A 27,338-nucleotide genomic window follows, 5' to 3' on the forward strand; every position below is an offset into this window, starting at 1 on the left:
GCTAACAAACCAAGCGGTAAGTGCCCAGGTACAAGCTGCCCAAGGGGAGCCCTGACAGTGGAGAATCCGCAAGGTCCACACCAGCCAATATTACAGTACCTGCTAGTTCTGTGAACAAACTGATCAGCCCATTCTTTCGCGAGATCTTTAAGCATCTCCTCCAGCACTCACTGGTGTTCAAAAGAATCATCCTCCCTTAAGTAAAATATAAAAATAGATCCTCCATCTTTGTTCATTTAACATAGCTGGCAGATGACTTCCGCTTTCGAGCTTTCTGTCCCACGTTTTCAAGGAGGGGGAGGTAGCTTTAGATCCAACAGGCTGTAGGCAAAAATGTTCCAGAAGATGGCAAACAAGACAAAAATGACATAAATAGAAAGGAAGATCCACCATAAAGTCTGATCTTGGAGTCTCTGCTCATAGTTCCTCAGGATGATGACACCGAGGGTGATGCCAACCATCACTCCTCCCAGGTGAGCCATGAAGCTGGGGTGTGGGCATGGTGGGTAAGCGGAGGGGTGGAATCGCAGCCACACAGCTCTTCCAAATTCAAAGCTCACTGGAACAAAGAAGGAAAAAGAAATTAATCGCCTAGGTCTATCCCTTCTTAACTCCATATTGCAGGCAGTGCTGCATCCACTGAAGAGATGGAGAGGGAGAAACTGCCTTGTATGGTGAGGACAGGGAAGACACGGCCATGTAAGGGCTGCAGCACAGACATGAGGTCTCCCCAGTGGCTGATAAGGGGTCTGGGTTCATGGGAGTGTGGATAGGTGGAGGAATATTCACCTTCCGAAATTTATATAAAACCATTTAAAAAAAGGAGGAGTTAGACTTTGAAGACAATTGTCTGTGATGGATACATGGCCTAGTTTCCCTTATCATGTCACCCTAGGGATGTGGCTGAAGAGAATTCATTAGCGTGTGTATCATGCTGTTGCTGTCCCAGACAGGAAATGCTCTAGGAAGCCTAAGTATTATCATTATGAAACCATTGCTTGTTTGTGAATTCAAAGATGAGATGTTTGAGTCCCAGATCTCCACAAATGCCACAAGCTACAGATGCTGGCTAACGACAAATCCTCGTTTACAAGCGCTTCTGCTGAAAGCCAAAATCTGCATTTGAGACTGATGTGGTTCCTGTTGCCAGAAGGTCCAGCTGCGAGTTCCTACCAAAACTGCTGCAAAGTCAAAACTCTCTGAATCAGCATGAACACTTACGACAAGGACAAAGCAGGATTGCGTGTGTGCCAGGTATTGCACAATACTTACTACAGATCAAGGCCACAGCCATGCGCAGCAGTTTGAATTGGCACTTCATTCCTGACCAGTTCTGGAAAAGAGACAAGGAAAACAAAGTGATGCTGCACCCAAACCAAAGGGATGCTAAAACAAACCAAAATTGTCCTCCTCTGACCCTGCAAATCTCGATGTGAAGAAACCACGTGTCTGCATTACCACCCTGTGAGACAGAGGAAACTTCCTCCTGCTTCTGTTGGCCCAGTGGCAGGGAACACAAATCGCAGTGAAAAAATGAGACTACTGCCTTCACTGCACACGAGCATTAAATAAAAGGTTTTCTTTCAGGCTTGACACAAAAACCACCATACATGCACATTTTCCAGCACCCATATAACAGACCTTCTGTCTCTACTCAGCTGATGGGCATTATCTTCCCACTCAAATCCCGAGGAGGACACATTACCATCATTTTAATGGTTATTCTGCTCTGACATTGCTGGCACAGGGCAGACACGCAAACCTGCACCATCACACACTAATCCTCCCTCCGCAAAGCCATGTTTTCCCAGTGGTCAGTGTAGGAGTCACACAGGCTGATAGGCTGCGCTTTACCACCACCTAGCTGAGGACCTTGGACGAGCTCCTGTTTCCAGCTCTCAGAGGAATGATGATGCTGGTACTTCCTGACCTTTGCAAAGTACTGCATTAGGTGAAATGGCAAAAAGATGCATCACTCATATGCCCAGGCTCCAGCTTCAGTCTGGGGTTTACGAGTGGAGATAAGGGATGTTCTGCACACAAATCCACCAAATTCTAAATTTCCTTAAGTACCTACTGACATTACATGGCACATGCAGACAGAAACAGGCCTGCAACTTCTGCAGAGCCCATCAGCTCATTCTTTTCCCAGCATTTGCCAGCCCTTGCAGGGAGAGCTGATAGCCGGGAGTACATCGGTAAGTCTTGGATTACCAGCCCCTTTGGCTCCTCCTGGCAAGCTGCCAGTCATCAGGGCACCAAGCCACCGACTGCGGTGTAACATTTCCATTCCAGGACCATTTGAATCATGAAGAGCAGACTTAACTGGGGCAAGCTCTGAATGACCAACAGCTGGGTCAGGCGCTATTTCCAGTCCCCTTGGGCCACCAGGCCTGGCTCACTTCCAAAGCGGTTAGACCGTCATTCTGGTACTCACCATGACTATATTGGCCAAGTGAGCGGAGACGAGAGCATACACACCTCCAGAGGAGCCCACCACAGGCGCAGTCATATCAGCTACTGACACTGCCAGGGACCCTGGGAGAAAGAACAAGGGGTTTTGACAATTGCCAGCCAGATAAACACACTCTCTCCTACCCTACATCTCTGCCACTGCCTCTTTTGTGCTAATTGCTGCAGGTCGGTAATACACAGATAAAGAGAAGGGAGGGTGGAATCGATTGACTTGTGCAGCCAACTCAGTCCTGTGGTACTGCCAAGGCAGCGACTGATTGATTCTTTTGCGCCTACTTTAAAAGCAGCCAAGCAAGGCAGCAACATACCATCGATTCTATGCTGCAAAAAGACACTGACTAAAATAACAGGGAAGCAGCAGATGATAGAAAAATGTCTGTGTCTTGTTCCTTACCTGAAGATAAAACAGACGTAGCTCCCATGCTGGCAAGAAAAATACTTGCACAGTAAGAAGGAACTGTGGATTTGTAACTTAGCACAGGTGTCTGATCAAAGCACAGCCTGTTACTTGTTAAACTTCAGAGTAAAACTAGCTAAAAATAACCTGGATGGAGGCAGTAAACACAAGACAGCAAAAAGACAGGTCGAGCACATAAAGGCACCACTAATAACAATAGAACCAAACATAGACATTGCTTCTCCTTATGCCAGTTGGAGGCTTGGATCAGCTCAAAGCTCCTCTCGTTGCAAACTTTAACAGAAATTTAAGAGACAGAGACAAAGGCAGACTTGGTGCCACAAGGCAGGGATAATGAAGATCTTTGTGATGAGCGGGAATGGGAAAAAGACACAACGGCAGATCTCGAGAGAGTCCTCAGTAGTATAGAATCTAACAAACTTATTTGCTAATTGCTCAGCTGATTCTGGGTCAAGAAAGTGTTGAGGTTCCACTAGCCGACTCTGCTGATACCTCCCCCTTCTTCACTGTATGGCCCTGAGACTTCCCAGCTCTTAAACGCTGCCATTAAGGAAAAAGTTAATGAGAAGTTAAGAAAGGAGTATTAAGAACTTGCAGTTAAGTCCTCGGATATTGCACTGAGCATATACCTTCAGTCTCTTGATCTCAATCTCAACATGTCTTCTTAGTATAGTCAGACTAATGAGGAAAAAAAACCCATAAAAGTAGGGAGTGGCCATTGTGGCTCGTGTCTACATTTTACTGCTTATTCCTGGTTGTTTAGGAGTTATCTTTATATTGCCAGATCATAAGCATAAGTGTGCCTCTCTCTCTCTCTCCTGGCACACATCAAAGAATAAAGCATGTTTAATACTTGGCTAACAACTTAAACAAAAAGGGTATCATGGGATGCCTTTCTGTGTGGGACTGTCTGGTGACATTTGTAATTCAAAAGTTTTCCCTTTCCATTTGGCACTTTGACAATTTATAGGTCATAAGTTGTGAAAGGCAAGCATGTGAGAATGTGGCATCTTGCCTGAGGAAAAAAAGTGGGATCATTTGTGTAACAGAAATGATCCAATAGTGCCAGGGGGGCTAGTGAGCTTCACACAGGCTCTGACTACAGCCTCCAGAGCTCTGGGTGCTAAGCCCAGGCCAATGCCTAGTAAAACCTGCCCCTAGCCCTGCAGATCCTGCCGGCAAGGCCATGGCCACAGGAATCCAAGAGGCAGCGGCAATCAGAGCTCTCGCCTGGGCTCAACTGCAGCAGACTCAACGCTTGCTTCCTTCGCTTACCTGGCACAGTTGTGCGATGCATATTTACAAACATATAAATGAAGCCCTGGGGTGTGGTAGATGTATCTATATAAAAGAGCTAATGTCTGGAAAGTTGTAGATTGGGGACCACTTTAGTGCTTATTAAAGTAACAGGCAAGGGACAGTGGAGCTGGTCTGCTAACTCCTTTCTCTGTAGAAAATAATGTGGTGTTTGTACCACGCCTAGTCCTGTGTCCTAGTCCAATTATTCTTTGCACAATCTCTCTACTGGACTACAGAATTTATTAGTATCCAATGCAGCCTGTTTTACAAAGGCGTTATCTGCTCATTATGGAAAAAAATAAAACTAAATGCCTGGGAAAACAAATCACCATAAACCAGTCAATCATTGTCCAGCTTCCACTGTGAAGCCCTTGGTTGTTTTCACACCCTCCTCCTGTTTTGATTAGATGTTGATCTATTGTCAGCTAACTTCCATCACCTCCAAACTGCTAGAAATGCCAAACAAATAAAAGCCATAAAGCACAAACTAAAAATCAATCAAACCCCACGGCTTCATGATTAAATGAATTTTCAGATTCCTGTGCACTGCTCACAACCTCCAAACACTTTTTGCTTACTCATGCTGTAGAAAGCAGACAGCACAGGACAAATGGAGGAAGAACTGGCACAGGACCTGGGGAAAAAAAATGACTCTTCATGCAGGGATGCCTGTGATGCCACTTTTCTTCTGGGCCTTTATGAGACACAAGAGGAAAGGAACAGCAAAACCTCCACATTCAGAAAGACCATCTAAAGGAAGGCTATTTTAAACTAACAGGTTGTTGGTGCCTTTTCAGCAGATCTCCTAAACACAGAGCCTGTGGCTAGTTAGAAACAGATGTCAAGTTGTAGTGTATTTCCCACTTCCAGCCTTCAAAAGAATTTCAACACACAGAAGATCAGCAACTGCTCTTCTCCTACACCCAAATGTCACAAAATATTTCTCCTACACAAAAGTCAGCACAGACCATTTTCACGTTTCTCCATCTGGGGCATCCAGAGGTGTCACCTACCTGCCACAACTCCAGCAACATACACAAAACTGATCCTCGCAGCTCCATGCACCATTTCCAGGGGAACCCCAACCAAGAGCTGAAGGACAACATTGAGTCCAAGGTGTTCTATCCTGCGGCAAGGAAAAACAACAGTTGTCCTCTTTTCTATGTCTTTGTCTCCCTTCTCTACCCTTGAGACAGAGATGTCTTGGAAAGCAAACCAAATAACACCTCCTTCATGAAAGTAGATTGTAACACTGGGAAAAAAAAAGTGGTTCCTGAAAAAGAATTAAAAAATCAGCCAGAGCTACGATGTTTCTTCCCTCCCTACTGCTCATTATCTTTTTCATATCCATCCAGGTCCTTCCAGACAAAGATCTCATTAGTATGTTTGGTTCTTAGTGAGACTCTTTTTTTTCTTGGGGGTTTGTTTGGTTTTGTTGTTATTGTTTTTCTTGTTGTTATTGTTTTGTTTTCAAATAGGGGGTTTGAAGAAGTTAAATGGCTCGTCCAAAAAAGCAGCAAGATGGTAGCAGAGCCTGGAACAGAAGCCAGAAACTTGACCTGCTCCTTTCTTCTCCCGTCTTAATGATACAGCCTTTCCCTGCATGTATGACACTGCCATGATGGGAGCAGATATTAAGTCCAGAGCAAGGTAAGCCTAGCAGTCCCAAGACAGTTTCTATTGCGTTGTGACACATATGCCACTTTACTGTTTGTGCTGTCTGACCCTCAGCCTTTTCCGCTGTGCCAGCTTCAATGTGATCATGGCCAGAATGGGAAGCAGAGGGCATTTTTACCTCTGGTTAGGTGTCCAGTGAGACACAAGGTGTATTCACTGAAGGCCTCTGCTCACCCGTCCTTGTTCTCATGATAGTCAATAGCAAAATTCCTTCTGAACGCAGGGAAAAGTTGGGCTGAGACTAGTCTTGTAGATAAACCCTGCTGTGCACATCAGGACCACTGCAGCCTAGAAGTAGAGAGTGTGACAGCTAAGATGGGCTTAGCTGGTAGAGTCCAGTGCAGCAGATTTCTCCTGTGCTGAATCAAGAGTTTCAAAGCAAGCCCTTTGTTGTCCTAATCAATAGTATTTAATGAAACTGTCTTGCTACTTTTCAAAGCTCTGTACAAATATTTACCCGTGCCTTCGCATAGGTAACAACAGCCCCAAGCCCCTGCACAGGGTCCTTCTCAACACGGTGCTGGTGTCGGAGATTTATCAGGGCTGGGACCTCGGCAAAGGGCCACACCATGCTGGACCAGGGGTCTCATGCATTCTGTTTGGAGAGTGTCCCAGTCTGCTTACAAAGCAGGTGGGCCTAAATGACACAACAGTACCTTTAACACAAAAGGCCAGCATCTTTTGGGGGAAAGAGTGCAAAATAGCTACTGCACTGAAAAACTATGTCCTGGTTTATACAAGAAAAGGATTGCTCAGACAGCCACAAGGAATATTTGGTTTAAGGTATATGCATTTTCACTGTCTCGGTCTTTCTTCATGTTACCATAGCAATTTCCCATATACATCAGAGAAAAATACTGATGATGAGATGCAGCAATGACAGAACAGTCTCATAAAAAAGAGTTTAAAGTTGGACCAGAAAAAAACTGCTAGAAATGATACTGCTGGAAACAGTCCTCTCTGGATATCTTAATAGGTTTGTTTCCACCGAATTTCTCTCCAAGGATAAATTTATCTCCTGCACGAGACACACAGCACTGCAATTTGTCATAATGGGAAACTGCTGCATGTAATGGAGTGTTTTTATTACCTTGCTCAAGACTTTTGAAGCCACTGGGTACAGGCACATTCTGGCACCCATTCTGATCCTGCGTGCTCACAGAACTTAGGAACTAATTTAGGAGCAACCAGCAAAGGTCAAACTGAGATCACAGAAAAGAGTCAAACCATCCAAGTGCCCTTTCACAGAGGGGAGGGAAGCAGCTTTGGCTGGCACACAGTCAACGTCATGAGGCAGCACCTGACATTTCCACACAAAGCACTGGGTCTTATTTTTCAAAGGAAGCTTTTGTAAGAGCTCGGCAAAGTTTATCCTAGACTCTAAACTGACTGCCCTGATTCACAGCTGTTCTTAAAAGACTTTCCAGGAGCAATCCCATTCACTTCTCCCCATCACGCTAAGAGCTTTGAAGGCTTCACAGTCAATAAGCACCCATAAAATATAATTAGCCTTTGCCAGTGCTGAATGCATCATTCTTGAAATGACAATTTCATTGATTTATTAAAGACTTTCTCCTTCCCCGGGACCAAACAAATGGGACTGAGCATCAATGCAAGTCATTAGTTATGGCAGTGTTACAAATGCGTGGGCCGCAGATAATCAACGTCTGCTTTCCATGAAAGCAGAAGGGCAGAATTTACAACTTCGCCTGCCTTTTCAGCCCTTGACAAAGCTCCCTCCACCAGGACCAACATGCATTTTTGGAATCTTTCTCGAGGCACAGCCAGCCAAGCCTTAGCAACTGCTGTCTTCATGGACACCTTCTGGCTGTCACTTGCTCTTCAAAAAGCAGACCAAGAGCACTAAATTACGGAGCAGGCCACATTACCATTTTAAAGTCTCAGCTGGAAGCAGGATAACAATAGACCCCATGGCATTGTGTTAGCTTCTCATTTGAAAATTAGAGGAGAATGATGGGCTTCCACTAACAAATGTTATTACCTTTCCAAGATTTATCTGTTCTCTTGATATCAAAGGAGTTTAGCGCACAGAAGTTAGCAATAAATGAACGTTTAGCCTAACTTCAGATAATACAGATAAATCACTGGGTTTATTGTCCCATTGGGACTCTCCATTGTTTCGAAGGCTACGTAGCTACAGAACTTTGAATCCATCACAAAAACAATGAGTCTCCTGTAAAACACCTTCCTCGCTGTTCATCTTGGAGCCAGCCACAAATGTGAAATAAACCTGCGATATTTTTCAGCCAGTAAGTGTGAAGAAATGCCAGAGTTCTGTCTGCTACAGGAAAGGGTCACCTTGCACAGGTTAGGAAAGCTTGGCACAGGTGATACAGGAAGAAATTGGAATGCTGCAAAAATTGTTCCTGTGCAGGTGCTTCTCTTCAAATATATCCCAAAGCAATCTGCGGTTACATGAGTGAGATAGTAGAACACCACCATGACCAGAAGAAGATGCAGATACAAATTAGCTAATGTTAGTTAATAACCAAGTGTTTCTTCCTTTTTACAAGCCTAGCTTTACCCATATCCTCAGCAGTGGAAATCTACAATCCTCATTTTACATAACCAGCCTCACGTCTAAGCCCAATAGTCTCCACTGCAGACTGAAACTTGTACACAATGGATTTTTGGAGGGATTTAGCATGCAGAGAACAGATGTTGCCTTGTACAAAAGTTACATCTATAAATTTTTTCCTGCTCTCCCATTGGGTCGAATCTGTTCTGTGATTTTTATCCAGAGATCTGGGGCACACCTCGTGCTTAAGGGCAATTACACGTGGAGGCAGTTACTTCATGGCAGAGAAGAGATATCAGCATGTCTTCCATCAGAGACATAGAAAAAGGAAAAGATCAGCTTCATCCTTCTGGCCTTTCATAGAAGAACATTGACTGATGGGAATATAGGCTCTCTGTTTAAGAACAAATGGTCTTTATCCACTTTCAAACTATAAACTACTGCTAAAAACCTTGTTGTGATTTTTTGATGACAGAATTAAAGAAAATTGCAATTATCTGCCAGGAATGTGCAAAGATAATGATCTGAGAAACTACCCAGAGGGGGCAGAGTGTTTTGTACAGGGATGAACTTTCCTGTGACACTCACTCATCACCATGGCATCACAAACATCACACAACTAAATCTCTTTGAAACTCGGGAGGACTAGCACAGTGGAGAAGCACAGAGTTAGAATCCCCATGCCTTTTATTCTCTTCCCAGGTCTGCTACATACCTCCCACGGGATGAAGGAGGATTCATTTTACTGTGCACCTTCATTTTGCGTTAGATGGACCATTCTCTGCTTATCTGGTCAGTCGAGATTGTCAGCTCTTCAGGAACAGTGGTGTCTGTACAGTGTGTACAAAATGGGAGTTCAATCTTGACTCAGGCTTGTAGGCATTACCTCAGTCCCTACAGAAGGGACGACATTACTAAGTGATGACATACCATAGGCACAGGGAATTTCATTGACTTTTCCAACCTCAACCAGGAAGTCTAGCAAGAATGCACCACGTAGTTTCTTTGCAGGCTTGTTCTGGCACCTGCACAGCTCCTCGAGAGGGACACTGGCCTACAGTCTGGTGAGTTTTCGGAAGCACACATTGGGAAGTGCACAGTAAGAGGGAGGTGTGGTCCAAACACTGCTGGGAAGAAGAGCAGCATATGTTAAGTCCTTTATGTTGCCTCCTCCTTTCAAACAGCTGCGAAGGTTTGCCCCACATTGCCAACACTCCACAACAACCTCAGATTTTTATACGTGCTTTAAATTGATTTCTGAGCTGATTCTGCACTTCCTCCCTCTCTTTGGGGAACCTGAACTGAGGAGAATCTCTGCAGTTTGTAAGTACTCACCCTGCATGCATGAATATGTAGGTTAGGTACCTCCAAGCCTGAGCACGGAGCTGAGGATGGTAAAGTAACGTGTTCTTCAGGTATAAGGGATGGGTCACTTGCAGCACAAATCTGTCTAATACCACTCCGTTGTAAAGAAAAAAGGCAGCCTAGAAGAGCAGGGAAATTTCTTGGTTAGCAAATGCTTTCTCTGGCTGAAAAGCACTCGGTAGCTCAAAATCATGGAGAAGAAAGTCAAATGTACAATAATTTTTCTCCCATTTGACAGCTTCACACACCATGGAAGTTCCTTGCATTGAGGAACCTTCAACACATCAGTATAATTCAGTGTGTGGCTTTCTGTAACACACCAGCCACTGAGTCAGAGGAACTCAGCACCCTACTGATCAGTGCCACATTATATCCTTCTGTGTACTTATTCCAGTGCACTACTCAGCAACTGTGCAAACAGCTCATCTGGGCAGCAGATGAGCAGGTCAGAATATTTAATCTAGTTTCTATTCCCTCCTTCTTCTCTCCATTCACAGAACAGAAATAACTGCATAGGAATTTTTCTTCCAATTCCGTTATTTGACTTACCAGTTTCCCTAGAAATGTTGAGACTTTCTCTCCTCAAAGTTTTGCTATAGTTTCCCAAATTCTGTAGTTTCATATACAAATTGTTTCAATGACTAATAACCATGCTTGGAGACATATAGGATCACAGTCTCCAGTTAAACACACGCATGAAGTGAGCCAAAATGGCTATCAGCTCTGTGCTTGTCCTTGTCTCAGTCTGTGTCCCACTCTAACCCTTGTTCATGTCCCAGCAAAGCCTCTGGCAGTGTGGGGTGAGTTCCCAGCGGGAGGACATTACGGTACTTGCCTCTACAATAGTGATAGTGATCATGAACCAAGGTGGAGGGCAGCAGGTGTAGCTGTCGTAGTACCACTTGCGGTCTATCTCTCTTGGCAGGGTCTCGTATGCAACATGCCGGATCAGCCTCTGTGAAAGGCTCAGCCCTGTTTCCTCCAGCAGCGCCTTGCTGCACAGCCTCCTGTTGCCCTGAAGGATGGCTTGGCGGAAACTATTCGACCTTTTGTTGCTCATCTGGATAAAAAGAAAAGGAAGAAACGCTGAGGACAAAGCAAGGCCTGGTTCAACCATACAGGGAGATCAGTGCCAGTTTGGCAGCACCAGGTTGGAGCTGTAGGGACCAAATCTCAGCATGATCACGGGGTAATCTACATGTGGTGTGAGGAAAACCAGTACCAGGGTTTGCTAGTATGGTGCAAATAAGCAAGGTCAGGGTAAAACAGTGGGAAAGCAGAGCAGAGGTGGCTGAAGCACCAGGCTGAGCTCTTTGGCCCATTCTCAGTTTTCCATCCACTGTGTTCACCATCAGTTATCACAATCCCCGTTCCTGTGTTCTCCTGCCCTCAGCTCTCCCTGCTCTGTCACACTTCCCTGCACCTGCCATCTTTTGGGGCAGAAAATTTCTTGAATGTAGCAGCAGGTACATTCACAATATCTAACCCTTGTGTTCTGGTCCTTGTTGGCAGGAGTCAGCTCTGGGCAAATAAAGTTATCTCTTTCTGTAAAACAAAACTGCATGAGCAACAGAGGCAAAACAATGAACTAAACTGGTGGACAGGCTGTCTTAGCTGCTGTAAACTTGCAGGAGGAAAGGATTTCCTCTTTTAAAACAGTTATACTCACAAGGGGGAGGTTTTGAGATGGCACAGGCTTTGGAGGACACAGCTAATTTGTATATGCATTATCATCATAGAATTAGCTATCTATCTTTTGAGATGGATCCCAATTTGGATGCATAATTAAAGCAATTGCATTTGCAAATTAGGCAGATGGAATTTCATGCCTAGCCTGCTTAGGAGGGAAAAAGAAAATCAGGTCTGAAAGAGCTTGCTCCAAGATTTGGGTAATTGCTAATTAGCCCTGATGTCAAACAAACCTGCTGCATTAGAGTCACTGTCTGTAATGGTTGAATCTTTGGCAGGAAGGCTCAAAAGGATAACTGTGCATCAAGACCACTGCAGGGGGACCCTTTACAGTAAAAGACAGAAAAATGAATGCAACAAACTGGTCCTTCTTCTGAAAGAACTGCTGACTGATCTCAGAAACACCAGCAGTCTCACAGAACCAAATAAGAGATGACATTCAACAGCATTGGCTTCCAGTTGTCTTGGACCACTCTGGTTTCACTTAATATCCCAAAGACAGCAAAGCCCAGAGCTTGTGCTCTCAGTGCCCAGGCAGCTGGGTAATTGTTCCAAGCTGGACCAAGCTGCTTAAAACACAGTAATCACTGCAGGGAGTCACCTCTTGTTAATCACTGCAGGAAGACGAAGGGGCCATCTGAGGTGATGGCACTACGGCCCATTCTCCCAGCAGCTGCCCAATCCTCCTTAGCCTTCCATTTGCAGTCTGTGCTGTGTCAGCGGGAGCCAAACTTCACCCAAAAATTAAAAGCCTTACAACTCTATCTCTTCAGAGCTCTTAGCACTAACTAAACCTCCTGCCAACTCAAGCAGGAACATAAAAACATTTGTCAGGCCCTCTTTAGAGCAGAGGATATGGAAAGAAGGTCCAGGTTCCCTCTAAATGCCTTGGAGTAGTTTTACACCCAGATGAGGCAGGGACACAGTGTCAGGAGCTACTACGCACACAGAAAAGCCCCACAGTCCAGTAATATGTGGATGACTGGACATACTGAGCACCTGTTAAAATGAGGCATCTCAGTGAGAAGGCATCCTGGTCCCCTACCTGAAATTATTGCCCATCACACCAAAGGGGAAACGAGTGCCAAAGGGGCAACACAGGTGACTGCCAGGTCTCAAACACACACATAACCCCACAGGCCTTTGGATGATGCTTTTAATCTCATACTAGGAGGTGATGGGCATGAGGAGAGACAGAGCATTAAGTCACTATCGCTGCTCTCACCATCTCTTGATGAGAAGCCTATTTTGGAAGACTCAAATTTTCCCAGAGTCTCCCCCATATGGTCATAATTTTCTGACTTGATTTTGGAATTACGTAATATTGGTATTTATGAGCCAAGTATTTAATCATCAGCTGCAAGAACATTGGTCCCATTGTTGGCCTGCACATCATTACAGCTCCAGGAAGCTCAAGGCAGCCCACCCCACTTCTCTTCACGCAACTGATCTGAGGCTTCTTTAATGAGCATGATATTAAAGCTGTAGGCAGATGAGTACAGCAAACAGTATGTGGGGAATGAAGGTGGCAGTGGGGACAACATATTCCCTTAGTCCTTCATGCCTGCAAAAGGTTATTATGCAGAGAGAAATAAATTTCCCTTGCAAAACGGCCAAGCTGACACGACTGGTAAACATGCACTGCCACCTCTGCCCTTTGGTGTTCCCAGACCAAAACAAAACAAGGCTTATGCTACAGCTCTGCTCAAAGGATGGGTTTGGTACATCTGCCAGAAGGGAAAATTTTTTCCTACTTAGATCTGAACCTGTCTCCAACATTGAAAATGTCAAAATTTAGGATAAGAGTCCTTATCTATCGTCTAGTGTGGGACAGTGCCAAACTCTGGCAAAATACAAAGCCCCACTTCTGTTCACAACACATGCCAATCCAGAACTAGTCTCAAATAATCTGTAACTCGCAAGGGCAACTATCGGTTCCCATTACAGACCAATTTCTCTGGGCTTCTTGGCTATCTGCACTACTGTTGCTGCCCCAGATAAACAATAGCCAAGTCATGTAGCATTTCCTCATCTCCAGTTTTGTGGTTGTGTGGGGCACAGTACACTTTCCATGGATTTTATTCAGCCTCACTCAGGAGGTTTTGAAAAATATGGATTTCTGCCCATTATGCATTGACATCTTTGAGGCTAGGCTACAGCTTTTTTAAAAACACGTACTACACTGTGATAGGTAATGCATTTAGCAGTCCAGCTCCGGTCCTCCAAGACACAGAACATTAAATCAGAAGTTAGCAAAAGCTTTTTAAAAGCCTCTGTCAGCTCCAGTTTTATAACCCACTTTACTTACAAATGCAGCCTTTCCAATCAATTTTGCTTTCAAGATTCACATTTATTTCCTTCCCTCACTGTGCACTTCTACAAAATGCTAATGTGGGTAAAGACTACTTCTCCCAAAACGCATATCTCAGCATCAAGTTCATCTGTCACAGATGTTCACATCCTCTGAGCCAACCTGGGAGCACTTTCCCAAACAGTATCAAATGGGAAAAAAGCAAATATCAACATCCTGATTAGCTCTGACGAAGCAGTGGTTTCCTCGGGGGACTGGAGAAAAGTTAGAGGCAGGAGAGACCAAATAAATCACCCTGGTCACTGCAGGGGTATTCCCTGCTCAAGGTTTTCTCTGGACTCCTGTTAAATGTGTCAGACTTAGACCTTCCAGCACTTCCATTAGAAAAAGTAAACCACATTCAGATTTCAAGGTTAATTGCAAGAACATCGCTTGCAAGACAAGACTAACACTGTGGTTAAACAGTATTGTGTCAAAACAGAGTGAGTTTGAAACTTCAAACCCCCCAACACTCGTTCCATTTTCCATTGGTGCTGGGAATGGTTCCACAACTCAAATGAATCCAGATTCAGTTTTCCAAAGCAATTTAAAAAAAAATATCTTCATGACATTTCCCACGCAAGTGTGTGTTTTAGATACATACACAATTAAAATGACCATTTAAGTTGACATTGTACTTTCAAGTTCCAACTATATATGATTGGAAACAGCTGAGGAATCATGGTTAAGGATGGAAATTTCTATGCTAAGTTCCACTTTAACTGGCATAATGATGATTTGCCAGAGTAGCTCACTTAGAAGAAAGTTCTCTCTTCTGCTGCGACGTGTAGCCAGTATTTAATGGACTCAGATCAATGTTCAATCTAAACACACTCCAAAAGCAGCTCTTGCATTGCAGTTATTAAGTTTCAAGATACTCACCTGGCCTTCTGCAGCTTTTTTCCCTGCTCAGAAGATGCATGTGGCTCTTGGAACACTAAAAATCATCAGTTTTCTCCAAAACAGGAAGGAAAACAACATGAAGGCAGCATGAGGCACATTTGTCAGGAGAGGCATCCAGCTCCTGGAAGTGCTCCCTGGAGTAAGAACTTTGCACCTCAGTAGTGGTTTTAATGTATTGAGAACTAAGAGTTGGATAAGGACACAATCACATGACCGCTCTCACCTATCTCTGAGAAAACTTCCTCCTTACTCATAATAGCATAATACTAGATCAAATACTGAAGTAGGGAGATTTTCAAACCTTTTAAAATTAAATATTTATTATTATTATACTCTGAATAAAGGCCAGGAAGAGAGCTCAGGAATTCTATGCTTCCAGCCAAGACCATGAATCAAGGACAGAGGAAGCACTTAAAGAGGTGTCCAACTGGAAGCTGAAGGATGTCCCAGAGGACTCCAGATGGGAGTCCCTGACGTTTGGCAGAGGCCCTGCCCTGGTTCAGCAGTGCAGCAACTAGAAACACAGAGGGGAAGAAATGGAGCTATAAAACCCGCAACTTTTCCCGCAGCAAACCTTTCCAGGTTAGCGACAAACAGCGGACAAGAACACTAGAACTGAGGTCTTGGGTTATTCTGCAATAGCCTTTAAGCTTAAACCACTCAGAAGGAAGTGAACAAGGATTTAGCAGGAAGAGGATATATTCATTTGGCCAAACTTTTGTCTTGCCTGGGGATTCCCCTGAGAACTGGAGATTTAGGCTTTATTGCTTATCTTCCCAGGGGCTCAGGTAATAAATAATTATATACGGTTCCTGCAAAGCCTTGTTCACCAAAGCCTTCTATGCAGGCTGTCAGCTGGTTCAGTAAAGGACGAGCAAAGACACTGAAAGTGGAATTTATAGCTACTTCATGACTGTGCTATGAAGCACTTCTAAGTACTTTTAAAAAAACCCCAAAGCAAGCCATGGTTTAAAGGACCTCTCCTTCCCCCAAGAACACGGTACATAACTTCTTAGAAGCTGATCTCCACAAAGATAATAGAGCCCTCCTGGTGCTGTGACAAAGCACAAGCATGTACTTAAACACCACCACATGTACTTTCCAGGACTGACAGCTATAAAATGAAGTAAAACACTAATTTCACAGTGATTCTGTCTCAGCTATGCTGCTTCTTTCCCTCAGGAAGTTCTCAAGGCAGGTTTGAGAGCAGGAAACTAGGGAAAAGAAAAAGAGACATAGAAAGTTTGGATGTTAGAAATCAATAGCAACCAGAGGAGTGAGAAGAGAGATGCCATTTGTAAGTAGTTTAACATTCTGGCATTAGTGTTGCCTATTGATCAGAAAATGCAAAAAATGCAGATGAGTTTAGAAGGACTGATGACATAAAAATCAATGGCTTCTTTACAGGAGTTATTCAATAGTAGTGAAGAAAATTTGCCATTTTGCAGAAATCACATCAGGTGGGTGTGAGCTGGCACAATCTCCCATTCCCCAAAGGAGGAGGATGTTCAAACCTTTCACCTCCCACCTGCTGCTCATTAGCTTGTGCTGCTCCAGGGCTCAGTGCAGTGAGGAGAGAAGAAAAAGCCCAGTTCTATTCCTGAGCCTGATGCTAGCGTGTTGGCTGGCCCTAGGCCATCACTGCTGTAAAAGAAATTACGCGATACCGCTTCCTGCTACCTAAGTGTTGTGCAGCTCAGTTAGTGAATGCTTGCGTGGTATTTTGAATACACCCAACTGTAGAACAAGCAGCTGTTACTATAAATACACTGCTGATCACCGAGTGCCATCGACAATTTATCAACCTGGACCTGAGGAAAACCTCACACTCACTGTGTGATCTATTTAATAGTTGCTACATTTATTTTACTGTGTACTGAAATACACACAAGGGGCTAACAAGGCAGCTTGATCAGATACAGCAAATCTATGTCACAGCATCACAGTAATTTCACCTTCACATTGCCCATGGCCAGACTGAGGTTGTGACCTGGATCCTTGACAGCTGTGCCCTGTTATCATGCTTTTCTGATTCATGGAAAGACAAGACACACAGAAGACACTTTCTTTCTAAACCAATAACACATGCATAAGTGACCAGCACAAATGGAGGGACCAAATCCCCATGTCGACCACAGGAACGCATAGAGATGCCTTCAAGAGGTCACTAACTTTAATTGCTCATTGACTTTGTCACCCACGTTTCTCTTGCTGCTGCAGTAAATCTGCTGAGATTCAGGTGGGGAATGACAGCAAGAGTGGTGCAAAGCTGCAGGAATAGCCACTGTTCAAGATACCTATCTCACAAACAACATTTCTAGGCCATCCTGGGCATTTAAGAACACGTGTATACATCTGTGTTGGCTCACCAAACTGCCTTGATGAGAAACAGGGAGATCTCTTCACTAATTAACTCATTAATAGAGATAGGGAGGCATCCAGATTATGACTCATGCAGTCTGAGACATCTCACCTGGGATTAACAAATATGACCTAGGAACGCCTTATCCCCGTTGCTGTTGATGCCTACAGCAGTGTAATATGACTCCACCCAGCAAGTCAACACATTATCTATATATTTTGTCTGGAAGTGGTGAAATCTCTAGATAAAATAGGAGACATCCAGACTGACAGACCTCTGCTTGCAAACAAATGGCTCTTTGTGACAGCTACCAACTGATCCTGAGAGCAAAAGCCTCTAAAGCAGCAAGCCACCACTGCTTCATGCTCCTCTTAAAACAGCTCCCACAGTTTCTTCCAATGCAAACTTGTTTCCCTTGGAAAAAAAAAAAATCAGCAGTAACTTGACTCTTGGCCTGAGAGTTCAGTCCCCACTGAATGCTTCAGCAAGCCCATGCAGAGTGTGTGTGATGCGGGGACACAAAACACCGGTGTTGATAGAGGGAGGGAAGGAGCCAGTGTTTGAAGCAGAGCAGAGGACTCATTGGCCCTGCCAACCAGAGCACTCACCAGGTTGACGAAGTCCTGGTAGCAGATCCTCCCCTCGGAGTTGCTGTCTGCCAGGGCCAGCAGGACCTCCAGCTTGTGGGGGTCCAGCTCTGAGCCGTGTCTCTGGAGAAGAGAGCGAAACTTCTCGGTGCTGATGTAGCCGGTGTTGTCAGGATCGAACTGGGATAGGATGGGAAAGTGCTAGAATTAACCATTCCATGTTACACACAGCTCTGCCCTCCTATGTATTCATCACCTGCTGCAGACCCACAGGGACCTCAGGGGCTGCTCTAGGCTTTGGTGACACCAAGTTTTTGATGATCACCTCTACAAATGCCTTCAAAATGGTGCGTCCACTGCCTGAGAGCTCTTTATTTTAAGATGGATTGGCAAGAATGTCTTTCGGTAGGGAGCAAAGCAGATTAACCTTATGATAAACTAAAAGTGACAAGGCAACCAGATACCGTTTTCAGAACATAAACCAGAGTCTTTAAAGGAAAGTCACAGGTGAAATTTGGAGTGAATCCCCACTCTGACCAAAAACATCACAATTTTCCCCCAAACTAAGCAGTTCATCTCCTAAAAATGCCACCAGCTGAAAAGAGACAGCTTTGCCTGACTGTTCAAACTTGAGTGCTTCCAGCAGCCTCTGTGCCACACTGAGCTCCCCAGGGCGCTGTGCACGGGGCTGCCAGCCCGCAGGCAGGATCACCCCCGGCCCGACAAAGCCAGCGCTGGCATCACGCCCAGCGCATTCCTTTTGTGCTTTGAAAACCAGAGGACGCAAGCTGCCAGACCAGCCCGCGTTCGCTGTGCTGCAGCCCCATCTCTGCCAGCTCTCTGTTGCTGGGAGATTTGCCTTTGATTTCCCAGACTTGGCTGTGAGGACCCTGGTACTCACTGGCCTCCTTCTGTAGATAATGATATCAAGCTTGTTGGTTGGGCTGAATGGCTGTCAGGGGGCAGGGTGGTCAGGAGGGAGTCTTTTCATGGAAATGCTTGGGACATAAAAGGCCTTGGCAGAGCCAAAAAGGTCCTGACAGTCCTCGCTCTTTCCTAACAGAGAACAAAAGCTGAACAGCCACCGAGCCTTCAATCTGACACAGTGCAGCAAAGGCTGCCTTGGCAAGGGAGGAGGTGAGAAGGGGGTGTGGGAGAGGAGGCAGCCTGCCAGCGGCAGGGCTGGCACCGCTCTGCGGCGAGCACAGCAGCTGTAAAACAGACCCGCTCCAGGCACAGGCAGCTCGTTTAGAGGACGCAGTGCCCACGTGCGAAGATCTGGCTCCATCTCCTCCCAGCCCAGGCGCCTTTGTCCTGCTGCTCCTGGGGATGCTGCGATCACTGCTTTGTCGAGGAGGAGCTGTCTAACCCGAGATCACAGCCCTTTGCTGTAGTGGGGCTGCTCTGCTGTTTTGTCAAAGCAGCAGCCCCTTTGTGAGGAAGCTGCTGGTGCAAGTGGATTAAAGAAAACAAGACAAACCAAGTGATCTGTGGACAATCAGAGCTGGGGACTTTCCCCCACCCTTTGCCAAGGGCTGTTCTGTCCTTGCAAGGTGGCCCGGATGCACCTTCCTGGCAGCTGGCTCCCAGAGCCAAAGGTGGATTTCCTCAGCTGTTGACTGTTAAACTAGGGCTTAATATTAATCCCAGGAGAAGTTTAGCTCTCCTACGCCAGTCAGCCCACTCTGATGCTTTGAGTTAACAGATAAAATTCTAAAACCAACCCCAAATCAGGGCTTCTCCACTCAGGCTCAGCTCATGCATTTTGGCTCTTGCTGGGACTCCCAAAGCAGCCCAGGTGTGCTGTGCCCGACCCCAGAGGCACAGATACCCAGGAAATAAAGTATTATTAGCACAATACCTGAAATGACCTTTCTCAAGGGGAATTTGCAGAAGCTGGGAGATGAGTCATTTAGCGAATGGATTTAACACCTGCAATCCCATAGATACTGCTGTGTTCATCCTTGTTTCCTGAAAACATTTGACCTAACCAACATCTTACTTAACGGCACCACTTTAACTATCTCTTGACATTTAAGACGTCAGAACCTATCTTGTCTAGGACAAAACCATTTGATCTTTGGAAGCTTAAATGCCTCTCTATTTTGAGGGCCAGAGTCAGCGACTGAAGCGTGGAACTCTCCCTCCGCACTGTGTGCTCACTGTTTGACTTCGTAGGACAGACCAATGGTCACAGCAGTGGGGAACATGGTTATTCCTTCAAAGAGCAGAGGACATACAGACCTGAAGCACCCAGGCCCCCAAAACACAAGAGAGCTGCTCAGATCACAAGACACTTTTAAAAGACTTTGTCCTGATTTAAAGCATTCCAAAAAGAAACACTTTGTTACCGAGAACAGAAATTACCCAACCACTTCAGAGCTTCAAACCAGCCCACAAGGACACACCAAAACTCCAGACTCACTAGTGCTACAGCAGATATGATCCTGTCACTCAGACAGCACTGTCTGTGCCTGCTGCTGGCTGCAGGCTTTCCAAACGGACAGACAGCTGAAGCCTGTGTGGTGGCTGCAGAAGAGCCTCTGCTCCAGAGATGCTTCTTTCTCACATTCCTTCTTCAGCTGTCTTGCTGCTCGTCCCACCGAAACCAAAGCAGTGGTAGAAGGTAGCTAGTATTTTCAGTAGTGCAAACATGCTAGGGAGCCTGTTCTCCCTCTTTCCTGTTACTGTGTATAATTTTATTTTTGGTACTAAGTTAATTATACCAATTAGAAACAGGTTTGAATGAAAACTGTGGCTCTGAACAGCACAAAAGAGTAAGAGGTGAACAATGAACAACTGGCATCTGAACTAAAAAGGCCTGTCCCAGAGCAGGACTAGACCACTGCTTCCACAACCTAGAGCAGAATGTTGTACTGTAAACCCCAGCTGTAAGGGAGTTCTCTTATTTATGCTTAAACAGGGTTTTTTTCCAGCATATAAAGACCTTGTCTGTCAACACAGCACTCAAAATCCACCCCAACACTTCAAACTGCCTCAAATCCTGTTTCTGATACCACAACTAGCCACAAAAATCAAGGCATTGAGCTGGTCCTGAAGAACATGTGTCCCACACAGGGCACAAACAACATGTGATGGCACATGCAAAACACTTGGGTCCATCAATTATAAAAGAGGCAACTGACCTTTGCTAGACGTTTCATGTATTTATCCATGATGATCTTGTTAAGGACCAGCCCAGCTGAGCACCGTTGTCTCACGGTGAGAACAGACGAGGACCAGCAGCATGGCTGCGCTGAGCCCCAGGTCCTGGAGCCCCAGGTCCTGCCCCACCGGGACAGGTGCCCAGCCACGGCCTCCCTGCAGCTCAGTCGCTTCCTTCAGTGCACTCACTTCTGCCTCTGCCCGTCTACTGGGGCAGACAAGTGCAACACACCCGGCACAGGGATAAGGAAGGGCATTTGCCCCCCCTCACCCTCACAAACAATAGGACACTAACAGCAATTTCATGCAAGGTTTCCTCCGCATTTCAATGACAATCACCCTTAACTCCCTTGATCCTCAAACCAGGCTCTTAAGCAAAATTGTAAATATGTTAATGATCGTAGCAGCCATCTGACCCAGGATCTTAATTCCCTGGCCCAAAACAAGCTGTTTTTTCCTATTTCTTCATTATTTTTGAGCAGACACTCCATAAACTGAAGGCACCACAGCAAAACCACAAGACGAAAATAAGGGGAGGGGGCCCCACAAACTCTGATGGAAATATGGTTGATAAAATTAAATCTCAAATTATTCTTCCTCTTTAGTTAAAGACACATCAGACACGGCTGAGTGAGTAAGTAGGGTGGAGGCTGATGCTGCAGACAGACAATGGGTGTCTTGGGAAAACGCAGACGTTTCACAAAGCGCAGGCAGCTGCTCCTCTCCCCCATGGCAAACAGCCCTCTGGGGCACCAGAGCAGCTGGAGGGTCAAATGCTGAACTGGGCACAACATGAGGATCCTTGGCTGGCTTTGGGATTGCAGATATGTTGCAGGAACAGAGAATTTGCTACCACCCATGGTTTCCCCATTCAGGGACTGCCACGAAGAGGAGATATCACCCAAGCCCTAAGTTGTTGCCACAGGCAAGGCTCCAAGCAACTTAATCTAATTTGTAAGTTGACTTTGAGTTGGGTCAGACCTTTCAGCTGTGAATCATTCTACGGTCTGGTAGTATCTCCACTTCTGGGAGAGACCGGCCTGGCAGTCGAGCCTCTTGGCACTGACTCCAGCACTGCTCCAGGCTAGGAGGTACATTCTGGAAATTAATTGGCTTGAGCTTTAGCTTTCCTTCCTGTTGCATAAAAATGGCACCAGAAAGGAACTGTCAATAGTAGGCCTGCTTCTTGTTCACATGTAGGTCCTTTCCCATGACTGGCACTGGAAAAGGGGAATCAATCATGTGCAAAATCTGTTCATCTCCAAAGGTTTCAGAAACCACTCTGAGCTTTGGTGGATTTGAACTGAGACCATTAGATGGCACAGTCTCCGCAACTGAGAGATGCTAACAAGCTTTGGAAACAACCAGACCACCCCCAGCCTCAAGGGCCATGCTATAGTTAAATCAAGAGTCTCCAAGTTGACACATGGAATTGACAGACTCCAAGTTCAAGCTGTGAAAATACGCTTAGGACAGGCATTGTGAAACTCTCCTCGAGATAGTCATGCATCTTAGCAGAGCCCATTCTCTACCTTTCAGGAGTCTCTGGGATCATGCTGTGAGTCTAAGCCAGTCTAAGATAAGTGCATATCCCTCCAGCTCAAAATCCAGCTTCTCACCATTAAAAGTCACCTGAAACAAGTTGCCTGAACACATGTGGTAAAACATTAGTGTTGGCTCCAGTGACTCACACTCTCTTCCCTGTAAATAATGAATTTACCCACCACTGCCCAGACAATACGAAGCAGTTAAGGGCTTTCCAGCAGTACTTTCAGTGCACATTAGATTGCTTTGACCTGAGGTGAACCCAAGGGCTGGAAACATCACCCAGCTCTCAAAAGCCGGACTTCATTTAAGCATGGATGATATACCTTCACTAACTCACCAAGCAGGGCCCCCAGAAAGCTGCAGTCAGAGCACAGCGCTACCCAGCTTCGCTTTCACCCGGGCAGAGAGGTGTTCACAGCACAGATGGCCCGTTACCTGGATTCAGATAAGTGCCTCTCTGCATGCAGCTCATAGCAAAGTTGAGATGGTATAAGATTCCCTTTTCCTCAAAGAGCAGAGCAGTCTGGAGGACCACATCCATCAGCTAGCTGGCCAATCTGTAGAGGCATTTCTGCTCTAATTTATTTCTCCTGCTATGTTAAGGTGCAAAGACCTACATTACTACCATCTGTTGTTATCTTCTGCAAGAGCACTTAATCTAGACAGACACTGGAAGCACAGATTCAGCATGAATGGGGGAGTAAGAAGTTTCAGGAGTGCACCACTGCTCAGTCAAGCAGACAGGAAAGAGGGCTTTGGGACCAGGTTTGATTCTTGGTATTACCAAGACTTCTGGAGTGAGTCCGGGTGCCTCTTGTAGTGCCTCAACGTCCCCTCAACGTACCTGTGTCTGCGAGATACAGCACAGTGAGAGCTGTGGAGAGCTCACAGGGCACAACTGGATGATGGCTGCAATGGCAAAGGGCAACTAGTGAGCCACAACGCCAAGCAGCGCAGGGGAAATATGAACAAAACTTGCTCTCTGCCAAGGTTTCACATATAGAAATATATTGGACTTTCCAAAGCCAATGATGGCTGGACACCACACTGGACTCCTGGACTCCACAGAGGTTCAGACCCCTGGTCCAAGTCACCATGAACTGAGCAAATCCTGAATTCAGAGACTCCAGGAATTTCTGACCCACAGCTTGCTGGGGAAGCCTATCATGTTCAGCTAGGTACCTAAATCCATAGTTCTGTCTCCATACACATTTTTAACACAACTCTCTCCTCAATCCTTCCTCTGCCCATGGGTTTCTTGCTGCAAATCCTTCCTAAGACACTAATGGAGGATAAAGCTGAGATGCACTCACAGGACCTGTTGAGCTGGCTTTCAGTCCTCTGCCTTCTCGACAACCCACAGCTCTGAGAGATCCCACTGCCTCTCTCCAATCAGCCTTCTGGCAGAACACTCACAGGAATCAGCCTCCAGTCTCAGCTGGGGAATTGCACACAGTGTTCAAGCCACACGGAACTAAATTATTGAAAATATGCCACTGTGCTGGCTTTGAAACCAAAGGCACTCCCCAGAAAGAAGCCTGAGTAAATAGAAGCTCCATTATCAGCAGCACTGACAAGGAAGGAGATGCAGTACCAAAAGTGAGGGAGATAATTACATGATTAACGAGACAGCATGGATGGCAGGAGATGCTCTCCATTATGCCACAAGGCTTAATGCAAAGAGACATGTTTATAGACCGAGCCTTCTCCAGCTCCACTTCTTCCTCTTATATTATTTATGTAAGTGCTTTAAGACTAACTGAAAGATGCTGAGGCACTCTAAAAAGTGGTGGGGCTTTTTTTTAGGTAGAAATATAATTTTTGATCTTGATTCAACCCTGGGAACCTTGCACGTTTCACAGGATAGATGTCCTTAGCTGTAGCAACAAGCTGGGCAGGTTACAAGTCCCATATCTTCTCTCAACAGCCCAGCTCTGGTGCTGACCATCCACACATTTCTGAAATTGTGGACAAGATAGAGCCTGCAAGAGATCACCTAGTGACTGCCATAACCAAACCCTAACAGTTAAAACCTTTTCTTAAATCCTTTGGCAAGAGGTTTAACACTCTTCCCAGATCTGCTTGTCAGCACTGGCCCAGACAGTGTTACATGTACAAGTACCCAGTCTCTTGCTCTCCCTTCTGAATTCCCCTAGTTTTCAGGGCTCCACAATCTCCTGAGGCAATGAGCTCTGCAGTCTAATTAAAATAAAACCCACTTTTCATCTGGATGGTGTAAGGCATTAAATATCAAAAGCTGAAAACAGCAATATCCATACAACCAGGACACACGATATTTTCATTTACCACCACATAATTATTGTTTATGTCTTTTCAGTCATGTCTTATTGGAGAATCTCAAAATCTTGTATCAATAGTAATTATATCTCCCAGGGCTTCTACACTGAGAGAGAATATAATGCGTAAGCCACTTTTTTCAGAGCTGAAATGCAATACACTGTGGGTGGGATGCTGCATTTATCTGGACTACAAAACTCAATGGAAGGCCTAGCATGCACAGTCAGCCTCACAGCCTGGAGACAGACAGGCTCTGATCACTATTGCTGCAAGGAAATTAAGACAAACAAACAACACACAACAGTCAGAATAGTTTTTCAGCTGGGGCTGTATTTCAGGCCAAGTTTCTTCAGTCAGATCCCTGCTTACCCCCAGGTTAACTAAACGTACACAAACATGCCTGTAAAATTCACAGCAACTTCTCGGCTGGTACAGATGAGGCAGACAAGTCTCCTCAGTCAAAACAAGGTTTTGGTCTGATATTATCTGGCAAAAGTAGCACAGGTGATGCCAGCACAAAATGGTCAGGAGCAGATGAAATGTTTCTGTTCAGTATATGGACAAAAGCCCAATGAATTATCTCTGTCATACAATGACGATACATTTTCTGTCCCAGCAGCAACTTTAGAATGTTACACAGCAGCTGCAAAAGTTAAATGGTTTTAAATCAGCAGGTCAAGGTAACTTTCATATGAAAGATTTTAAGAAGCTAGCGCTAATACTCATTTTCTGCAAGTCTGGGAACACTGGAGGAACATTGAGATCTGCTTTTTACCTTTCTTCCAGCTTTGAATCAGCAATGCAGCCCTTTCAACCACGGCTCCATAACTCCAGCCCACACATGGTGACAGGCATCCACACTGCTCCCAAAACTGCAGGGCTGCGACAAGAATTTAATGGGACAAAGTGTCTGCCAGCCTAATAGCAAACCACAGCAAATGAACAGATGACTGATACTGAGTAATGCATAATTGAAGGAGGAGTGGTCTAATATCAGTCAGAATAGGCTGCAGAAAACAGATTATGTTCAGTTGATATTATATGGATAAGAATACAATCTTGGTGGTATTAACTGCCAGTATTAACTGATTTCTGCAGGGCATTTGACTTGCCGTGCAACCGTGTGTTTGAGGGCTTGTGACACAAACTCAGGCTGTCACACATTCAACACGCCGATGTCTGTTTGACAGGTCTCAAAAATAAAACAAAGCTAGAGAGCTACCATCACCTCCAGATGCCACTAATGGGATCCCGTGAGAATTCGATCCTGCCCCTACAGAATTATCATTAGTGACTTTGGAGAAAGCCTAAGTCTGCATCATGCTCACGGATGAGTTAAGCACCAGGTTACTAAGCATGAGCTGGGTCTTTTGGTAAAGCTGGGTGCTTGCAAACAATACATATTACAGTAAAAACAAACAGAAAGCCATCTGGCCAGGAGCCAGGACTGCCAGCCAGCTCACAGGATGGGGAATACTGTCTGCACAAGCAGCCACTCTGGGGAAAAGAGAAAATAGCCTTGTTTGTTATACCAAATGCTCTAAACGTAATGCTGTCTTCAAAAAAGGAATTGTGAATTGCAGGTTCGTAGATGAGGTGACATTACCTCTGGGTTTGGCACTTTCTTACTGGTATAGTCTGACTGGCTCCACTGACAGGCTCATTTCGTTAGCTTACAAAAGGGCAGGTTAAGCAATGACTTGATCACTGTCCAGAAGAACCACAAAGGGAACAGAAATTTGGCAGTAGAGGATTCTCCACTGTGACAAAGGTATAATCCCATTTAGGGGCTAAAGGTCAAAGCAGAGCAGCTTTAGATTAGAATAAGTTGATTATTTTTACTATTAACAAGTGAAATGGCTCACTAACTTCATGAGAAGTTTTACAATGGAATTGTAAGTTTTCCTAGGAGATGAGGTGAGGTTGAGGTCAAGCAGAAGTCGGCTCAGAAAACCTTCTGGCCTTCATTTGGAGAGACCAGACAATCCCAATGGTTCCCTTGTGACCTGACTGCAAATTGTCAGGGCTCAGAAAAACTTAAGTGAAACAGATGCATTTAAAACCCCAACTAAAAGCTGCCATAAGACATGTATAACCAGAATGACCCACCTATACTGGAATTCAAAACATGCTTCTGGTTAGAAAAACAACCATGGAGCAAAACTGCTACTAAACAGACTGGGAAACATATTTAACTCATGCTGATTTTACATTTGGCTTTGCTCAGTCACAGGTACTAGAAGCTACCAAAGAAACTCCTCTGCTTTCCAAGCTAAACAGGAGCAGAAGATAATGTCAGCCTTGTGAAGAGGAGACAGAGGTATTGCGGGATTCCCTGCAATGCCTTGTAGGCAGAGGTGCTACGCTGCAATGACACAACCATCTCTAAACACTCCAGCCAGGCTGGTTCCAAATGCAGCACGGAACTCCGAGTATTAATTATTACTCTAACCTCTACCATTTAAACACTTGAGAGCAAGCAGTCCTTGCATCTTTCCAGTGTGATCCCAGGGGTTATGACTACAGTAAGGAGCCAGACTGCTGCAAGCTGTGGTGGTGCACGTTGTTTCTTAGGACATATACCCAAATCAGCCCTGGAAGGCACCCAGACTGCAGGTTTCCTAGACGGAGGACTGCAAGGGTAAGGTCTGCAGTGTTTGCAC

General features: G+C 45.2%; 1 protein-coding gene across 2 annotated transcripts in view; it reads right to left on the minus strand.

Moving 5' to 3' along the window:
* Positions 1-287: 287 nt before the first annotated feature.
* RHBDL3 (rhomboid like 3) overlaps positions 288-27,338 on the minus strand; it is a gene marked incomplete at both ends in the record, with an annotated part of 49,003 nt that continues 21,952 nt past the window's right edge. For both annotated transcript variants that reach the window (XM_080356595.1, XM_080356594.1), the window contains 7 exons: positions 288-559; positions 1,273-1,333; positions 2,438-2,538; positions 5,206-5,318; positions 9,744-9,892; positions 10,609-10,833; positions 17,686-17,844. In XM_080356595.1, the coding sequence (XP_080212721.1) occupies positions 288-559; positions 1,273-1,333; positions 2,438-2,538; positions 5,206-5,318; positions 9,744-9,892; positions 10,609-10,833; positions 17,686-17,844 (1,080 nt within the window). The remainder of the gene's footprint in view (positions 560-1,272; positions 1,334-2,437; positions 2,539-5,205; positions 5,319-9,743; positions 9,893-10,608; positions 10,834-17,685; positions 17,845-27,338) is intronic.

Source organism: Nesoenas mayeri, assembly GCF_963082525.1.
Source record: "Nesoenas mayeri genome assembly, chromosome: 19".
Classification (NCBI taxonomy): domain Eukaryota; kingdom Metazoa; phylum Chordata; class Aves; order Columbiformes; family Columbidae; genus Nesoenas; species Nesoenas mayeri.